Source organism: Hemiscyllium ocellatum, chromosome 17, assembly GCF_020745735.1.
Source record: "Hemiscyllium ocellatum isolate sHemOce1 chromosome 17, sHemOce1.pat.X.cur, whole genome shotgun sequence".
NCBI lineage: Eukaryota > Metazoa > Chordata > Chondrichthyes > Orectolobiformes > Hemiscylliidae > Hemiscyllium > Hemiscyllium ocellatum.
In genome coordinates, this window is record NC_083417.1 from 29492651 (window position 1) to 29509446 (window position 16796).

A 16796-nucleotide genomic window follows, 5' to 3' on the forward strand; every position below is an offset into this window, starting at 1 on the left:
ACCTAAAATCCTGGAATACCCTATCTGGCAACACCAAGGAAGCTCATTCACCATAACACCTGGAGTGGCTCAAATAGGTTGCTCATTATCATCATCTCAAGACAGTTTGGGACGGACAATAAAAATATGGCTTATATCCGAGCAACAAATTAAATCAAAACTGAAGCAAGGCCTGTTGCACATTAATCCTGATCCCAATTTTAACCCAGTTGCTGATAAAAGTTCTATTCTAACTTTAGCATTCCTATCATTTTGCAAATTTGCAGTTGTTATTGCTGACAGAAATTCCCATAATACTAATTTTCCCAAATTGCCTTATTCCTCTTTGAGATGGAAACAGCAAAACATGACTTACCAAATTTTCAGGCTATGATTTGGGTACTTGTCATATCGTGTTGAGAAGCTGGCAAAAGCTGCATCTGTCAGAACAAAATCCTGCTTCTATCTTCTCAAAAATATAATCCATATCATGAGATGGACAGTCTAATTGAACACTTCTTCTATTTTACTTCAGTTCCCTGATCTGCCCAATGTCAGGCACTACCTGAGATTTAGAGGGTAATTTAGTGCTCTTTTGCTAATTCTGCTCTACTGTTTTGAACCTGCTGGTGAGAGATACATAACAGACTTGGAAAGTTTGAAATCCTGAGGGTGAAGAATCACTGATGTGAACTCTTGCCTTAGCACGTTGTGGCACAGTAGAGTGATGTCCTGAATAGTTATACCAAATGTTGTTAACTTTCAGCAATCACTTTGATCCAAGCTTTTTTATGTACTGTATCACTATGATATTACTGGTTCAGATTTATGTGATTGCTAACAGTATCTTTTGCAATAACCTGTCTGCAAAGTGAGGAGGAAGGAATCACTGGCTAACTATTAAAACAGGAAACCCAGACTAAAATTCAATGTCTTAGTAAACTTAACCGAATTGCAGACATTCCTTAACTTAATTAAATGAGGTATTTTCTGAATTTGCAATCTTCATTTTCCATGTTGCCAAGTGCTACACCCCATAATTCTTTTACTGAAACAGATTATTATCTGACAACCTGATTGAAACAATTTTATTCCAGGATGAAGAGAAGTGGGACGTGTAAGTTCTATATCTGAATGATGTCAGTCAATGTCTACTCTTCTCTCAGTTCTCTAGAGGTCTGATCTAATGTAGATACGCAATCCTTTATCCAAAATTCAAAAAGCTCTGAAATCCAAAACTTTTTTTTTGTGGCGTGTGGAGAATCATTTTTGCATGTAAACAGGTGACCCAACTCCACACCCACTTGAACCACGTCACTCAGCAGCATGGTCCAGCACTGTCAGATGTCAATTGTGTCTCAGTGCTCGTACTATTCACACATTGTTTGTTGCTTGGTAATATATTTTTAATTCCACTGTGAAAATGTCATTTATTCCAAAATCTGAAAAATTATAAATTCCGAGAGACAACTGGCCACAATGGTTTTGGATAAAGGATTGTGTACCTGTAGTACATGCGAGCAGCTGAGCTGTTAGCTCACTATGGCCATTAGCAGATATTTCTAGCAAGTATCTAAAATGGTTGAGAAATTAACCTTTTTTCCCAAATGCAAGGTGAAGGATTTGTATTCTGTACTTTGAATTGTGCCGTGGATTAACATTGTTAGAATATTGAGTACCCCTCAATGTACTTAACTGACATTTGTATGTGACAGAAAAATTTAAGACTAAAACAATGATTCTAGAATTTGGCTCAATGACCCAGAACAGAGCTTGGCAAAGGTTAACGTTTACATTATTTCTCGATATCATTCTGTATCTGGCTTGGCATCATTTTCTGTTTACCTAACAGTAAAATATCTTTGTTTGTTTTAACATTGAAATTTTGCCTAGGCACCTCTCTCACTGAGTTAGTGAGAGAGGTGCCTAGGCAAAACAGTAATCAGTATGTAGTTAAGTTAATGAAGACCTGCCATTTAATAGAGGGTCCTTTAATGTATTTCTGATTTAAATAATTTTATAAAGCTTTCCTGCTGTAAAGTCAATCTCCTTCTAAAAATAATCTAAAACATACAACCACATGATGTTTCTTTCTGTATATATTAACTGGTAAAAATCAATTGTAAGTTTTGTTGAATCTGATTTATTTACCTCTCCATTTTCTTTCTACAGTGGTATTTACTGTATTATATTTTTATCGCATACTTTTTGCAAGTTTCCCTTCAAACCTGTTGGCTTCTGTGCTGCTTTCTTTGTACTTTTGTGTACAATGCTTGAACTGTCCCTCTTAACTTGATCTAACATATTGTCAATATTTATTAGTGTAGTAATTAGTAAATGTAACAGGGGACATAAACTCAGGCTGACCACCAGGAGGATGAAGGGAAATATTATTGGAATATGGAATACGATACAGAACTGTGACATCATTTAAAAGAGGATTGAACAAGTGCATGGTGTATTTTTCACCTGAAATTTGTGTTCTTTATTATGAACATGGAAAAACAGATGATGTTTTGCTGAGCATAACCCATTTTAAATTTCAAGTTTTCACTCATTGGCTTGAATATTTGTAATGATGGAGAGGATCCCACCTTAGCTAAAATAGCACCAGAGACATAATTGCCAAAGTCCCAGACACCAATCTAGTGTCACCATTTTTGACATAGGGAAACGCATTTGGATTATAGTTTGTAAACTGTGGTTCAGTGAGGTGGTCGTAAATTTAAATGTGTATTTGCCTCGTATGAAACAAAACCCAATTTTCACCAGTGGAACATCCAAATTATGGGCTTAACATTTTTCAGCAAAAGATCTAAAGGCTTGAATTGTTTAGGGAGGGTATAGGACCCTGTTGGAAGGTGGGGTATCCTTTTGAATAGGTCCATGGACAACTTTAAGATAGATAAAATGCCGTTTAGGAAAGGTTAGGTGGCTTAGAGTTATTAGAAGTAGAAATGGATGTGTGGAATTGGGCACTACGTTGCTAAAGGAAGATGTAAAGGTCTGGTAGTATTGGTTGATGGAGCACAATGAGAGAGAAACCATCACTGATCAAGTGGAGAGAATAAGGAAACTGTTTGCCATGACTCTATGATGTAGTGCAATCTCAACTTCGACTTTTGTTTTATATATTTTCTGTATTTTTGTGGTTTTATTTAACTTCCCTGGTATTTTTATAAAACCCTTGTCTTTTTTTAACATTTATCCCTTGACCCTTGTTTGCAGATGGTAAAAGTGCCAAGGCACAGAGATTTTAAAAAAGAGGAAAGAATGAGTGATTTTTACCTCTACCAATTTTTTCCCCTTTTTAATCCTCTGCTGATTGCGGTGGTTACCAACAATTCTCTTGTCTCTGACTCAAGTGACCATCCTTAATATGTGAAAATGTGCAGTGAGAATAGGGATTCTCTTTTGCACGTAACAACTTTGCAATCTACATCTAAATGCATCAAGTTGAACTGAAAAGAAAGTCTGTATTTATGCAAACATGGAAACATACAAAATCGGAACAGAAGTAGGTCATTTGGTCCTTTGGATTTGCTCTGCTATTCAAAATGGTCATGGCTGATCCTGCTCTTTTGCCATACCCTTTGGTACCTTTAGCTACAAGGAATTTGACTATTTTTTTCTTAAATCTATTCGGTACCTTCATTTCCATGGCCTTCTCTCATAGGGAATGCCTCAAGTTCACCACCAGTGAAGACATTTCTCCTCATCTCTGTCCAAAATTGCCTGTTGCATATATGAGACTGTGGTCCCTGGATCTGGACTCCCGGCCAGGACAAACTTTATTCCTGAATCCAGTGTGTCCAGCCCTGTCAGAGCTTTATACTTTTCAATGTGATCCCCTCCCATTCTTCTAAACACCAGTGTATATAGACCCAACTGACCAATTTGCCCCTCATACAACAACCCTTCCAATTCAGTAACAGTCTGGTGAACCTTTGCTCTATGGCAAATATATCTCAGGGAGATGAAAACTGCATACGGGTGTGGTTTCATCAAGCCTCCGTTTGGCTGCAGAAAGACATCCTTGTTCCAGTACTCAAACCCTCTTGTAATGAAGGCCAACATACAATTTGCCTGCCGAGCAGCTTGTTGCACCCGCATATTTACTTGCAGCAACCAGTGTACAAGGACATCGAGGTCACTTTGTACATCAACCTTTCTCATTCTGTCGCTGTTTCAATAAAACTGTGCCATTCTGTTTTCCTATTAAATTGGACAGTGTCACATTTATCCACATTGTACTGTAGCTGCCCGTGTATTAGTCCACACATTCAATTTGTCTAAATCACCCTGGTGCCCTCTCTTTGCCCTCCCTGCCATCCCAACTCCAAACCAAACAGTGAATTAATTGACTTCCAAGTTATGATCATGCTAAAGCACTATGAAAGAATTCTTTATTCAAGATCAACTCGCACAGAATTATTTTCATGGAACCTACAGTATAGAAACAGACCATTTGGTCTAACTGCCTCATGCCATTGGTTATTTTCCACAAGACCCTCTTTCCAAGCGTATTATCTCGCAGATCCTGTATTCCTCCATTCCCTTTAACCCCTTGCTTGCATCAAATCTTTCAAATTTGTCAATGACATCTGCCTCAATAATTCCATGTGACAGGACTAAATAAAGTGCTGAAAAGTGTGTTATTTGGTCCATTAATGACCATCTAGTAGTTATATTTTGTTCTGGAAATGCTCGCAACTGAAAATCATCCTCACATCCTTGAATCTATACTTTTGCTTCTCCAACAGGAAAGATCCCTAGTTAGCTCAGTTGTTCCTCCTCATTGCACACTCTCAAATGTGTTAAACCCCTTGTTTAAGAAATACACTTTCTCCAATCTTTAAGCTGCTTTTTTGTAGTATGGAGACCATAACTACACACGATATTTTAAAGTGTATATTCACATACTGTCTCCTCGAGACAATCTGTAGGATTCTCAGCTCAGCTATCAGAGAATGGGAAGCACGGAAGAGGAAAATCCCAAAATATACTTCCTAAACTTAAAATTCTTTCTACTGGAACCATTTTGAACTGAGCTGCCAAATTAATGAGGGGAAATGAAATGAGACACATACCTGGAGGAGATATGAGGATCAATTGTTTCAGAAGAGAGTCAGTAAATTACTCGGTTTGGATTGGTTCCTTGCTTTCATGTTTGTGTGGTAACAATATTTGGAAAAATACATTGAGAGTCAGAAAAATAGAGAGAGGTATAAATATTTGGCAAATATACCAAATAACAGCCATAGATAGTAACTATAGTGTGGGAACTATTCTGATATTTGTTAGTCACAACAATGAACCTAGTACTTTGTGTCCTGAAGTCACCAGTGATGACTGTTCTGGCTGGATTCCTCACTGCAGGAGAAGGAGGAGGAGGAGGAGCAGGACGTATTGTTTTGTGTCATGCTTTGGAATTTCTGTTGTGTGAAAAGAATGACAGTCTCTATCGTTAATTAACATGCTTTCCCGACGAGTTGCTAACCTTCTGTTTTTACCATGTGTGCTGTGTTATTTGGCATAGGATAGTTGCTGAATATATTAAAACCAAAGGCTGATTGTGTAGTACTGATTAGATCCGTTTGTACAATTTTTCATTGACTTTGCATGTCCGCCTGCTGAGGCATGGACCCCTCAGAGCTGCAGCTAAAATTGCCAAAGTACATTGACAGCATTAAATGATTTATGAAAATGCTTGTCAACTACTTGAACTACTTGAAACATCTTCAGTTGGAATTTATGCTTTTGCAACAGTTTTTTTTTGTTCAGAGCTTGTGCAAGCTTCCAGTTTGTTTGTTCTTGTTGCTCTTTTTGTAAGTTTGCTGTGCCAAAAATGACACAGCAAATCTACTAAGTAAAGCTGTAATTGAAAGCTGTAAGTTTATGGTGATCCCTGATGTGGAAACAACATGCTTGTCTCCTGCATGACAGAGCAAGGTGCAACGAAAGAGAAGTCCCAGGAGAAAAAGAAATGGTGGAATCCCTGGGTAAACCATGCCAAAGGTATTTAATTAATGTCCACTGTATTGTGTCACTTTTGATTAAGAACATTTTGGTTTGTCCTTTGCCTTGAATCCTCAACTTCTGTGTTCCTTTTAAAGCAAGAATTTATTATGGGCACATTTGATGATCACATGGTGGTATGATTGCTTTAAATACAGTTTAAATTGATTTTCCATGTATAGTATACCTTACCTGTGGTTTACAATTGGTGGATTACTCATGTCATATGAAACTTTTTTGCAGTTCTGCTGTGTTTGGTTTCACTGCATGGGGTTGATTGAGAGGTGGTTCCTATCCACTTTTCAGCATGTTCTTTTATTGCAAAATGATTACCTCCATCTCATCCTCTCCTATTCGCATTATATTTCATGGTGGTGTTTCTCCATAATAGAGTCATAAGTCACAGAGACCTACAGAACAGAAAGAGGCCCTTCAGCCCATTGCACCCAAACCGGTCAAAAACAACCACCTAAAATTTTCAATTCCATTCTCCAGCGCTTGGTCCAAAGCCTTGTATGCTTTGGCATCACCAGTACTACTTAAACTTTGAGGGTTTCTGCCTCCAATAACCTCTCAGGCAATGAGTCCCAGATTCCCACAACACTCTGGGTGAAAAAGTTTTTCCTCACGTCACCTGTAAACCTATGCTCATTCCCTTAGATCTATTCCTGGTTTCATTTCGCAGAGGTGATGACCATAAGACATGGGAGTGGAAGTAAGGCCATTCGGCCCATCGAGTCCACTCCGCCATTCAATCATGGCTGATGGGCATTTTAACTCCACTTACCAACTTTCTCCCCGTAGCCCCTAATTCATTGTGACATCAAGAATTTATCAATCTCTGCCTTGAAGACATTTAGTGTCCCGGCCTCCACTGCATTCTGCGGCAATGAATTCCATAGGCCCACCACTTTCTGACTGAAGAAATGTCTCCGCATTTCTGTTCTGAATTGACCCCTTCTAATTCTACGGTTGTATCCACGGGTCCTAGTCTCCTCGCCTAACGGAAACAATTTCCTAGCGTCCACCCTTTCCAAGCCATGTATTATCTTGTAATACCTGGTGGTATTATCTCTGGACTACTAACCCAGAAACCCAGGAAATGTTCTGGGAATTGGGGTTGATTCCCACCATGGCAGGTGATGGAATTTGAATTCAATAAAAATCTGGAATTAAGAGTCTAATACTGACCATGAAACCATTGTTGTTGATCGTTGGAAAAACCCATCTGATTTACTTATGTCCTTTAGGGAAGGAAACCGCAATCCTTACATGTGACGCCAGACCCGCAGCAATATGGTTGACTTTTAATTGCCCTCTGGGGTAATTGGGGATCAGCAGTAAATGCTGGGCTAGTCAGTGACGCCCTCAATCCATGAGTTAATTTTAAAAAGGTTCACTGATGAACAAGATAGATCTATAATCACAATTCATTCTTTATCAAAACTGACCCTGAAGTGCATCAGTGGTATCCAACTTTGCCCTGTAAGACAAAAATCACAACAAACCTAAAATTAAAACTAACATCAGGTTATATAACTGAAACAAAAGTTGCTAATGTATGCCATCCTGCCATCCTTTTTTTTCCCAGTACACCACTGCTCCACTTATGCATATATGCATGTATGAGTATAATATGTCAACATAATAGATATCATATTTATAGATGTGTGTGAATAGATCTATATACTTTATAGAAGTTTGTGTATGTGTATATATTGCATGCGCGCGCGCGCGCACACACACACATTTTATATATATATATATTATATATACACACACACACAGTTGGAAGTATAAATGTATGTTTATCCCACCTCAGGGTGGGCGGCACGGTGGCACAGTGGTTAGCATTGCTGCCTCACAGCGCCAGAGACCCGGGTTCATTTCCCGCCTCAGGCGACTGACTATGTGGAGTTTACACGTTCTCCCCGTGTCTGCGTGGGTTTCCTCCAGGTGCTCCGATTTCCTCCCACAGTCCAAAGATGTGCGGGTCTGGTGAATTGGCCATGCTAAATTGCCCATAGTGTTAGGTAGGGGGTAATGTAGGGGTATGGGTGGGTTGCGCTTCGGCGGGTCGGTGTGGACTTGTTGGGCCGAAGGGCCTGTTTCCACGCTGTAAGTAATTTAAAAAAAAACTTGATGCTGCTTTTTTTCAAATTGAACATTACTACCTAGCTACGGATTTAACAAATGGCGATCTCTTACATTGGCTGGAAAACCAGACAGTGTTAAGCAAGTGCTGTTAATCTAGGGGTTTGATCAACTACCTATTACAACCAGGTGGTTTACTCTTCCGCTGTCATTTTGTCTACTGCAAAGTTCCATTGCAGAATGAATGAGTCAACCCAATAGGATTTTCCAACTGTTTCTCTGCCCCACACCCAACTTGCAGAGCGACCTCCACAGGCACTCAAACAGCCCAAATTGTCAGGGCAATTGACACTCATTAGACCAGTCTTGTCCAAAAGGCCTGTGATATTACATATCTCGCTGTGTGCAATTTTGTCTTTGCAAGTATAAAATGCGTGTCATAATTATTTGGTCAGTAACTACTGAGTGGCTTTCACTATATCGATCACTGAGAATACCAGTATTACCCATGGTTGCTTTGTAACTGTATGTGAAATGTGCCCCTATATTTAAAAGGAACAGAATGAGAAAGAGGGCATTCTCTAAGTGACGTGTGAAAGTCAAGTCCAATGTTTTAACAATTGCTGTTTTACAAATAACTGTCTTATTACTATTGTCATTTTAACTTATAGTGTCTTGATAACTTAAATTAACATGCTATCTTTGCCATTTTAACACTTGTGTTATGACATGAAAACTAATGATGTGCTCTTTTCTCTATTATTCTCATTTATCTGTGTAGTGCTTCAGTCAGGAGATTATTACCTATTCGAGTCAGACAGTGAAGAAGAAGAGGAATGTCTGCAGGAGGAGCAGCAAATTCCTAAACAGAGTGCATTCCAGGTAGCACTTAAATAAAATAGCTGCAAACAGGAATTTGCCTTCACATAATATACACAGATCATAAGAATTTCAATCCATCAAAGCTGTTCCATTGTTCAATAACTGCTGCAAATGTGTTGCTGGTCAAAGCACAGCAGGCCAGGCAGCATCTCAGGAATAGAAAGTCATGGTTGATCTGGTTGTGGCTTAAAGTCCACTTCCCCTGTGTATTCTGGACTTCCTTATTAATCTGAAACCTGTCTAGCTCAGCCTGGAATATATTCAATAACACAGCCCCCCCTACTCTCGTTGGATGAGAATTTCAAGATTGATAACCCTCAACGAGAAGAAATTTCTCTTATTTAAAACTGTGCCCTCTAGTTTTAGACTCTCCTACAAGAGAAAACACTTTCTCAGCATCTACCCTGTTAGGCCATCTCATAATCCTATTACTTCAATAAGAGCATCTCTCTTTATATTAAACACCAATGTATATATGCCCAAGCTGCACAGCCTTTTGTCATAAGGCAAAGCCCTCATCTCAGAAGTCAGCCTAATGAACCTCCTCTAAATTGCTTCCAATGGAGGTATATCTTTCGTTAGTAAGGAGACCAGATGAAGTCTTACTAATAATCTTTGTTTGTTGCAAGCCTTTCCTACTTTTATATTACATCACTCTTGCAACAAAGTCATCATATTGTTTGGTTTCCTAATTACTTGCTGTGGTCACATGATAATGTTTGCAATGCAGCTGGATCAGTTACAATCGTGTAATGGAGCCATTGCATATAATTGCTGATTCACTACCCACGCCACTACTCATTTTCAAGAGCCATAGAGTCAAAAGGCACAGGAACAGACACTTTCAGTCCAATCCCTTCCCGCAAACCGATTATGAGGACCTTTATCCTGGAACTTCACATGTCATGATGTTATCTAATCCAGGCCATGAATAAGTTTGAGACTAAATAATAGTGTTAATGGTTAGTATTGTTAATGAACTTTACGTCTGTCTCAATAAGCAAATAAGACAAAAGAAAATGAATGCTGAAAACCTGAAACAAAAACAGAAAATGCTGGAGAAACTCAGCAGGTCTGGCAACACCTATATAGGGAAAGCAGAGTTAATGTTTTGGGCCCAGTGACCCTTCCTCAGAACGGATAGTAGTTCGGAAAATGTGGGACATAGGCTGAGTATATGGGGTGAAGTGGTGTGAGGTGGAGGAATTGGGTGAGTAAAGGAGTAAATAATGGTGGAAATGATACTGAGAGAGACAGGCAGAGAAAGGCATGGATGATAATGATCCAAGGACAAAGAAGAGCTGAAAGTGGGCCCACCATGCTGAGAGTAGCCAATGTGATGACAGGGCCTGGGTGTGTGGGTGGGTAAAGGACATGGAAGACCCTAAAATTATTGAAGTTGATAATGAGTCTTAAGGGCTGCAGGGTCCCCAAGTCGAAAATGAGATGCTGTTCTTCCAGCTTGTGCTGAGCTTTGCTAGAGGAGTGCAGCAAAACCATGACACAGATATTACCCAAGGAACAAGGTGCCACTTCAGCGCATCTTTACATTTCCTGGCTAATATTTCTGTTGCTTGGACCGTAGTTCCTCAAGCTACAAACACTTACTCAGGATATGTTCACTCTGGATCACCTTGAAGTCCAGCAGCTTCCGTATGCTACAGCAGCAGCACACCATCACTACCATATTTGGCCTTATTTATTAGTTACTTGAGATTCATCTGTCTGTCTTTTGCTTCTGCTCTGTGAGCCATTGTGGGAAGTTTTCTACAAGAAAGTTTCAATATAAATGCATGCTGTTGTTATTGGATTTATAGTATGGACAGAGCAATAATCAATCATTTTTTTGTATGTGATTTGCTTAGTTAGCATACCAAGCCTGGATAACAAATGCAAAATTGGCTGTAAAAAAAAGACATGAACATAAAAGGCAACTTCAGAAGTTTCAGCAAGAGATTGAGATACGTAAGGAGCTGCAGAAAGCAGGTGAGAATTATTATACTGCAACTGGAGTGTTCACAGTCCAGTTTGTATCAAAAGTAACTTTATGAATATAAATAGTGTTTTTCTAAATTATTCTTGATCTAACACACTATGACCCACACTCACCTTTAAGTAGGGTGGCAAGTTTATTCTGTGTATCAGAACAATGAGGTTGGAGGTTGCCATAAATTGGCTTTTGAGCCAAATTATAAAAAACACTTAAATGAGGTCAGACCTCGCTGGTGAAGTGTACTGAGAAATCAATCACTGAAAGTATCACACAACTGTCCAGTGAACAAGTATTTGTGGAATGAGTCTGCAATCAAGTTAGTCTGCTAAATGATGATGGGGCTGGGAATGGAAGGCTATGAGACTGGGAATCAGGTCTGGGAGTGAGGAATGTTAGCATTCAATAGGGGGCAGCTACATGGGTTCCTTCAATAAGGGACTAGAAGGAACTAGACTCCTTCTGGTTTCATGTTCAGTTAGATTACCTGACTTTCTTACTGTGCCTTGTAGATAGCTCCATGGTTTGGGTTCCCTAAGAACTGACAGCACCCTATCAGGGCTGACAGATTTTGATCTGGGATCCCTAGTAGGCATTAGGATCCATATTAACACTTGCAAAGGTCCTAATGCTTCCATTGTGTTTAATAAAGCATCAATATCCTTATTCAAAATGCCAAACAGTGCATTGAATCCTGTATGTGCCATGTTAAATTGCCCATAGTGTTCAGGGATGTATAGGTGAGGGGTAAAAGTAGAGTAATGGGGAATGGGTTTGGGTGGGATACTCTTCAGAAGGTCAGTGTGGACTTGCAGGGCCGAAGGGCCTGTTTCCATATTGTAGGGATTCTAAAAAAAAAGCCACAATGGGATCTTAGTTGTTCAAGTAGATCTTTCAACACAGATGCTGAATAATTTCTGAGCTCAGTTATTATGTCAGGCCAAAAAGTAAATTATATTTGTACATATCTGTGCATGTAATTTACATTCTGTTATGAAGAGTAGCACTAGAACAGAAAATCGTCAACTATAAACTAGCTTCCTGCCATTTTTCGCTGATGCTGTTGGATAAAGATCTTAATTTAAGCGTGAAAATTATAAGTTGACTCCCCTGCATTAAATATGTGGGTACCAAGGTTTTGCAATATTTTCAACACTTTCCCTAAAGGAGGTGGAAATGTGGAGAAACGTCCTGGAAATTGATAAGGACCAGATAATACTGGGTTATGAATGTGCTGAATCCACGCCCTCATTGGCAGTTCCTGCAGGGTCTTGTTTTGGACAAAATCTCACTCTACCAATTAACCAAGCCAGGCGGGGTATAGTTAGGGTGTTGTGGGGAAAATCACCAGTGTCTGAGTTAGAATCAGGATTCAATGACAGAGTTTATTGTACAAAGAAACCGGAGCTCCAGGGAGAGGAGGGAGAGAGGGAGAGACCTCCTGCAGCATAGCTGTCAGCTGTGATCCTTCTCTCACCCTTTGAGCACATGTCACGATATTTTATACATTTCATGGTATAGTGGTCCAAATATTGAGTCTTTGTTTGTATAGCATGGTTTGTTTACAGAAAACATTACAGTCATTGTCGGTTTCAGCAGCTGTGCAGAAGTCTCTTGCGGCCGTAGTTGGTCGTGATCGTTCTTCCTGAGAAGGAAGATCATTTTTCATTACTGCAGATCTGAAGTATTAACACTTGTACACAAGCAGTCTCAGGTAGTTAACATTTCTGTCGAAGGTGGTGGCAGTAGACGTTACTGATGTGTATTATCTCCCCCACTCGCCTGAAATTAATCATCTATGTTCTGTGTTTATTGTGCTGGTATCCTGTTGGCCTTAGGCAGTATCTGTGTATGCTTTGCTGTACTTTTCCATGTAATGGGTCAGAGGCCATCTTGTGTGCTAAGTGACAAACTTACAGCTCAGCGGCCATCTTGTGTCTGTGTGCCCTGTATCAGCATGCCCCGTATCAACTCCCACTTCAAGGGTAAGTATCTCACAGGCTTGGAGTTCTCTTGGTTCCTTACCTGGATCCACTGAGTGGGCAATACACTGGATAAATAAACATATACCTTCCTCCCAGCTAGTATCCTTCCGTGGTTTATCAAAGATTGGCTGCCATCTGTGGCCCTAATAAATAAGGTTTGACAAAAATGAATTTTAAAAGTGGATGACTCAAAACTATGGAAGAACAGCTGGCCAGTGCTCCTGCTTTCTTTAATGTAGGAGGTGAAAACGAAGTGCCCATTGTAGCAATGAATGGTTGCTAACACCATTCAAATAAAGGAAGCAGCTCTGACTCGCTATTCTCTGATTTACCCATATAAACGCTAGGCTGGCCCATCGCGGTGCTCACACCAAGGCCCAATGCCCTATGCATGGTCAAACCTATAATTGCATTCTGAGAATATTGGCATTATTAAATGAACTGCTATTTCTGCATTTGTGTCAATGCTGATAACCTTTACAATTGGGATAGCCAATGTACAAACCTTTCAATTGAAATTATGTTGTGTATTTCCAAATTATGTAAAGGGAAATAACCCCCAAAATTGGATGTTTTTAGACTGTAGGCCTGAATATTCCATTAGTAGAATCACAGACACAGCCGACTCAGTGGAAACAAAAGATTCAAATGGACAGTTCCACTGCAAGTAGAACCATCTGAAAGGAACCATGAAAGCTGGATAATTTGGGGAGCTCACTTCAGTTAAGCTAATAATCACCCAGGAAATGCCAGAGGATTAAAATCTTGGTCTAATGTGTGGGTAACTATTGAGGCTGCCTCTGCCCTGCACCAACTACTCCCCTCCCCTCAAAAGATGAGCACTTCCAAAACCCCTTTTCCACCTCCCCTGAACTCTTACACCTGAGATCCTTGACAACTATCCCCAACCCTGACTAGAACAACCGCCCAACAGGATCTCATCTTCCCCATAGCCCCAGGATCCGACAACACCTTCAGCCCCTCACGCCTTTCTCTCTGCTGGACCCTACACCTTTCTCCCTGCTGGGCCCCACACACCATCCCTCACTGGCCCTGACACTCCCCTCTCTCCCACCAGCAGACCTGACACTCCCTCTCCCTTTCTCTAGATCCTGATCCTGATACATGCTGCGTACACTTACCTGGCATCCTAACCCATTGACCAACTGCCATCCTAAACATACCAATATTTGAATACTCTGCTACCTCCTGTCAAAGTGGCCGGTGGTTGCTGGATATTAAATCTCAGGGCACTGCAACTAACCGCTGTAAAAAGGAACATGGATTGACATTTGCCACAATCCTGCGCCAAAGAGGAGATGTGTTGATTTCAGGTACAGTTTGCATTTCACAGGAGCCAGGATCAGAATTGTCAGCTCAAGATGTGGAGCTCTGCACTGATAAACAAGAATAAGTGACAGTATGACTGAGATGGACATTCCTCGAAATAGCCTGTATGTTTTTGCTACTCTCTTGCTTTTTTATTACTGCTCTTTGCAAGTGACTGTAGACTGGAGAAATAGGTAGAAAAGGAGGTTGCAATTTCAGAAAATTGTAAATTTGAATATTGTAACTTCAATACATCATGTGATTTTTACCTTTGATGCTAGAGTGTAAACCTACCAAGGTATCACTAAGTCATGCAAAGGTTAATTGTTCCTATTAGTTTCTGTAATAGATTTTCATAGCTATTGGGAGAAACTGAGGACTGCAGATGCTGGAGATCAGAGTCAAAGAGTGTGGTGCTGGAAAAGCACAGCCGATTAGGCAGCGTCCGAGGAGCAGGAGAATTGACGTTTCGGGCATAAGCCCTTCAACATAACTGATGAAGGACTTATGACTGAAACATTGATTTCCCTGCTCCTTGGATGCTGCCTGATCAGCTGTGCTTTTCCAACGGCACACTCTTTGACTTTCATGGCTATTGAAAAACGTTTAGAGGTGTTATTAACATTGCCTATCAATGTTTCAATAGAGAAAAGAAATGCATAAACAAATGTGTAACTCTTCACTGGCACCTTCCAGGAATAACAGAAAGAACAGAACCATCAATACAGGAAACCTCTATTCTGGATGATGATAAGAGCGAAGAAGAAATACCCTGTAAGCAGAAACTTCACAAAGATTCTTCATTGTTGCAGTTTACACAATATCCATGAAATTGGGTTAATGTACAATAACCTTTGTAAAATTTGTCTAGACACTATGTATGGCATAATTTTATATTATTAGGTAAAAACAAGGGGTGCAGATGTTGGAAACCAGATTCTAGATTAGAGTGGTGCTGGAAAAGCACAGCAGTTCAGGCAGCATCCGAGGAGCAGGAAAATCAACATTTCGGGTAAAAACTCTCTGTCAGGAATAGAGGCAGAGTGCCTGAAGGGTGGAGAGATAGATGAGAGGAGAGTTGGGAGAAAGTAGCATAGAGTACAATAGGTGAGAGGGGGTGGGGATGGAGATAAGTCAGGGAGGAGGGTGGAGTGGATAGGTGGAAAGGAAGATAGACAGGTAGGACAAGTCACGGGGACAGTGCTGAGCTGGAAGGTGGAGCTGGGGGAAGGGGAAATGAGGAAACTGGTGAAGTCCACATTGATGCCCTGGGGTTGAAGGGTTCCGAGGCAGAAGATGAGGCATTCTTCCTCCAGGCGTCGGGTGGTGAGGGAGCGGCAGTGAAGGAGGCTCAGGACCTCCATGTCCTTGGCTGAGTGGGAGGGGGAGTTGAAATGTTGGGCCACAGGGCAGTGTGGTTGATTGGTGTGGGTGTCTCGGAGATGTTCCCTAAAGCGCTCTGCTAGGAGGCATCCAGTCTCCCCAATGTAGAGGAGACTGCATCAGGAGCAACGGATGCAATAAATGATATTGGTGGATGTGCAGCTAAAACCTTGATGGGTGTGGAAGGTCCTTTGGGGCATTGGAAGGAGATGTGGGCACAGGTTTTGCAATTCCTGTGGTGGCGGGGAAGGTGCCAGGACAGGGGGTGGGTTGTTGGGGGGTGGACCTGACCAGGTAGTCATGGAGGGAATGGTCTTTGCGGAAGGTGGAAAAGGGTGGGGAGGGAAATGTATCCCTGGTGGTGGGGTCCGTTTGAGGTGGCAGAAATGTCGTTGGATGATTTGGTTTATGCGAAGGTTGGTAGGGTGGAAGGTGAGCTGTCCTTGTTATTGTTGGAGGGAGGGGTCTGAGGGCGGAGGTGTGAGCATCGTTAACCACATGGGAAAGGTAATTGCGGTCTCTAAAGAAGGAGGCCATGTGGTGTGTTCTGTGATGGAACTGATCCTCCTGGGAGCAGATACGGCGGAGGCAGAGGAACTGGGGATATGGGATGGCATTTTTGCAGGAGGTAGGGTGGGAAGAGGTGTAATCCAGGTAGCTGTGGGAGTCAGTGGGTTTGTAAAAAATGTCGGTGTCAAGTCGGTCGTCATTAATGGAGAGGTCCAGGAAGGGGAGATAGGTGTCAGATGTGGTCCAGGTAAATTTAAGGTCAGGGTGGAATGTGTTGGCGAAGTTGATGAATTGCTCAACCTCCTTGCAGGAGCACAAGGTGGTGCCAATACGGTCATCAATGTAGCGGAGGAAGAGGTGAGGAGTGGTGCCAGTGTAACTACAGAAGATGGACTGTTCTATGTAACCAACAAAAAGACAGGCATAGCTGGGGCCCATACAGATGCCATGGCTACCCCTTTGGTCTGGAGGAAGTGGGAGGATTCTAAGGAAAAATTGTTAAGGGCGAGGACCAGTTCAGCCAAACGAATGAGCATGTCAGTGGAAGGGTACTGTTGGGGACATTGAGAGAGGAAGAAAAGGAGGCCTTGAAGGCCTGGGTCATGGCAGATGGAGGTGTAGATGGA

At 41.2% G+C, this 16796-nt stretch overlaps 1 protein-coding gene across 3 annotated transcripts in view; it reads left to right on the top strand.

Moving 5' to 3' along the window:
• Nucleotides 1–16796, top strand: part of piezo1 (piezo-type mechanosensitive ion channel component 1) — a 339923-nt gene that overhangs the window by 264356 nt on the left and 58771 nt on the right. For 2 of the 3 annotated variants that reach the window (XM_060838027.1, XM_060838029.1), the window contains 4 exons: nt 5926–5997; nt 8873–8973; nt 10839–10959; nt 14974–15051. In XM_060838027.1, the coding sequence (XP_060694010.1) occupies nt 5926–5997; nt 8873–8973; nt 10839–10959; nt 14974–15051 (372 nt within the window). The remainder of the gene's footprint in view (nt 1–5925; nt 5998–8872; nt 8974–10838; nt 10960–14973; nt 15052–16796) is intronic. The other variant, XM_060838028.1, reaches the window with a different exon arrangement.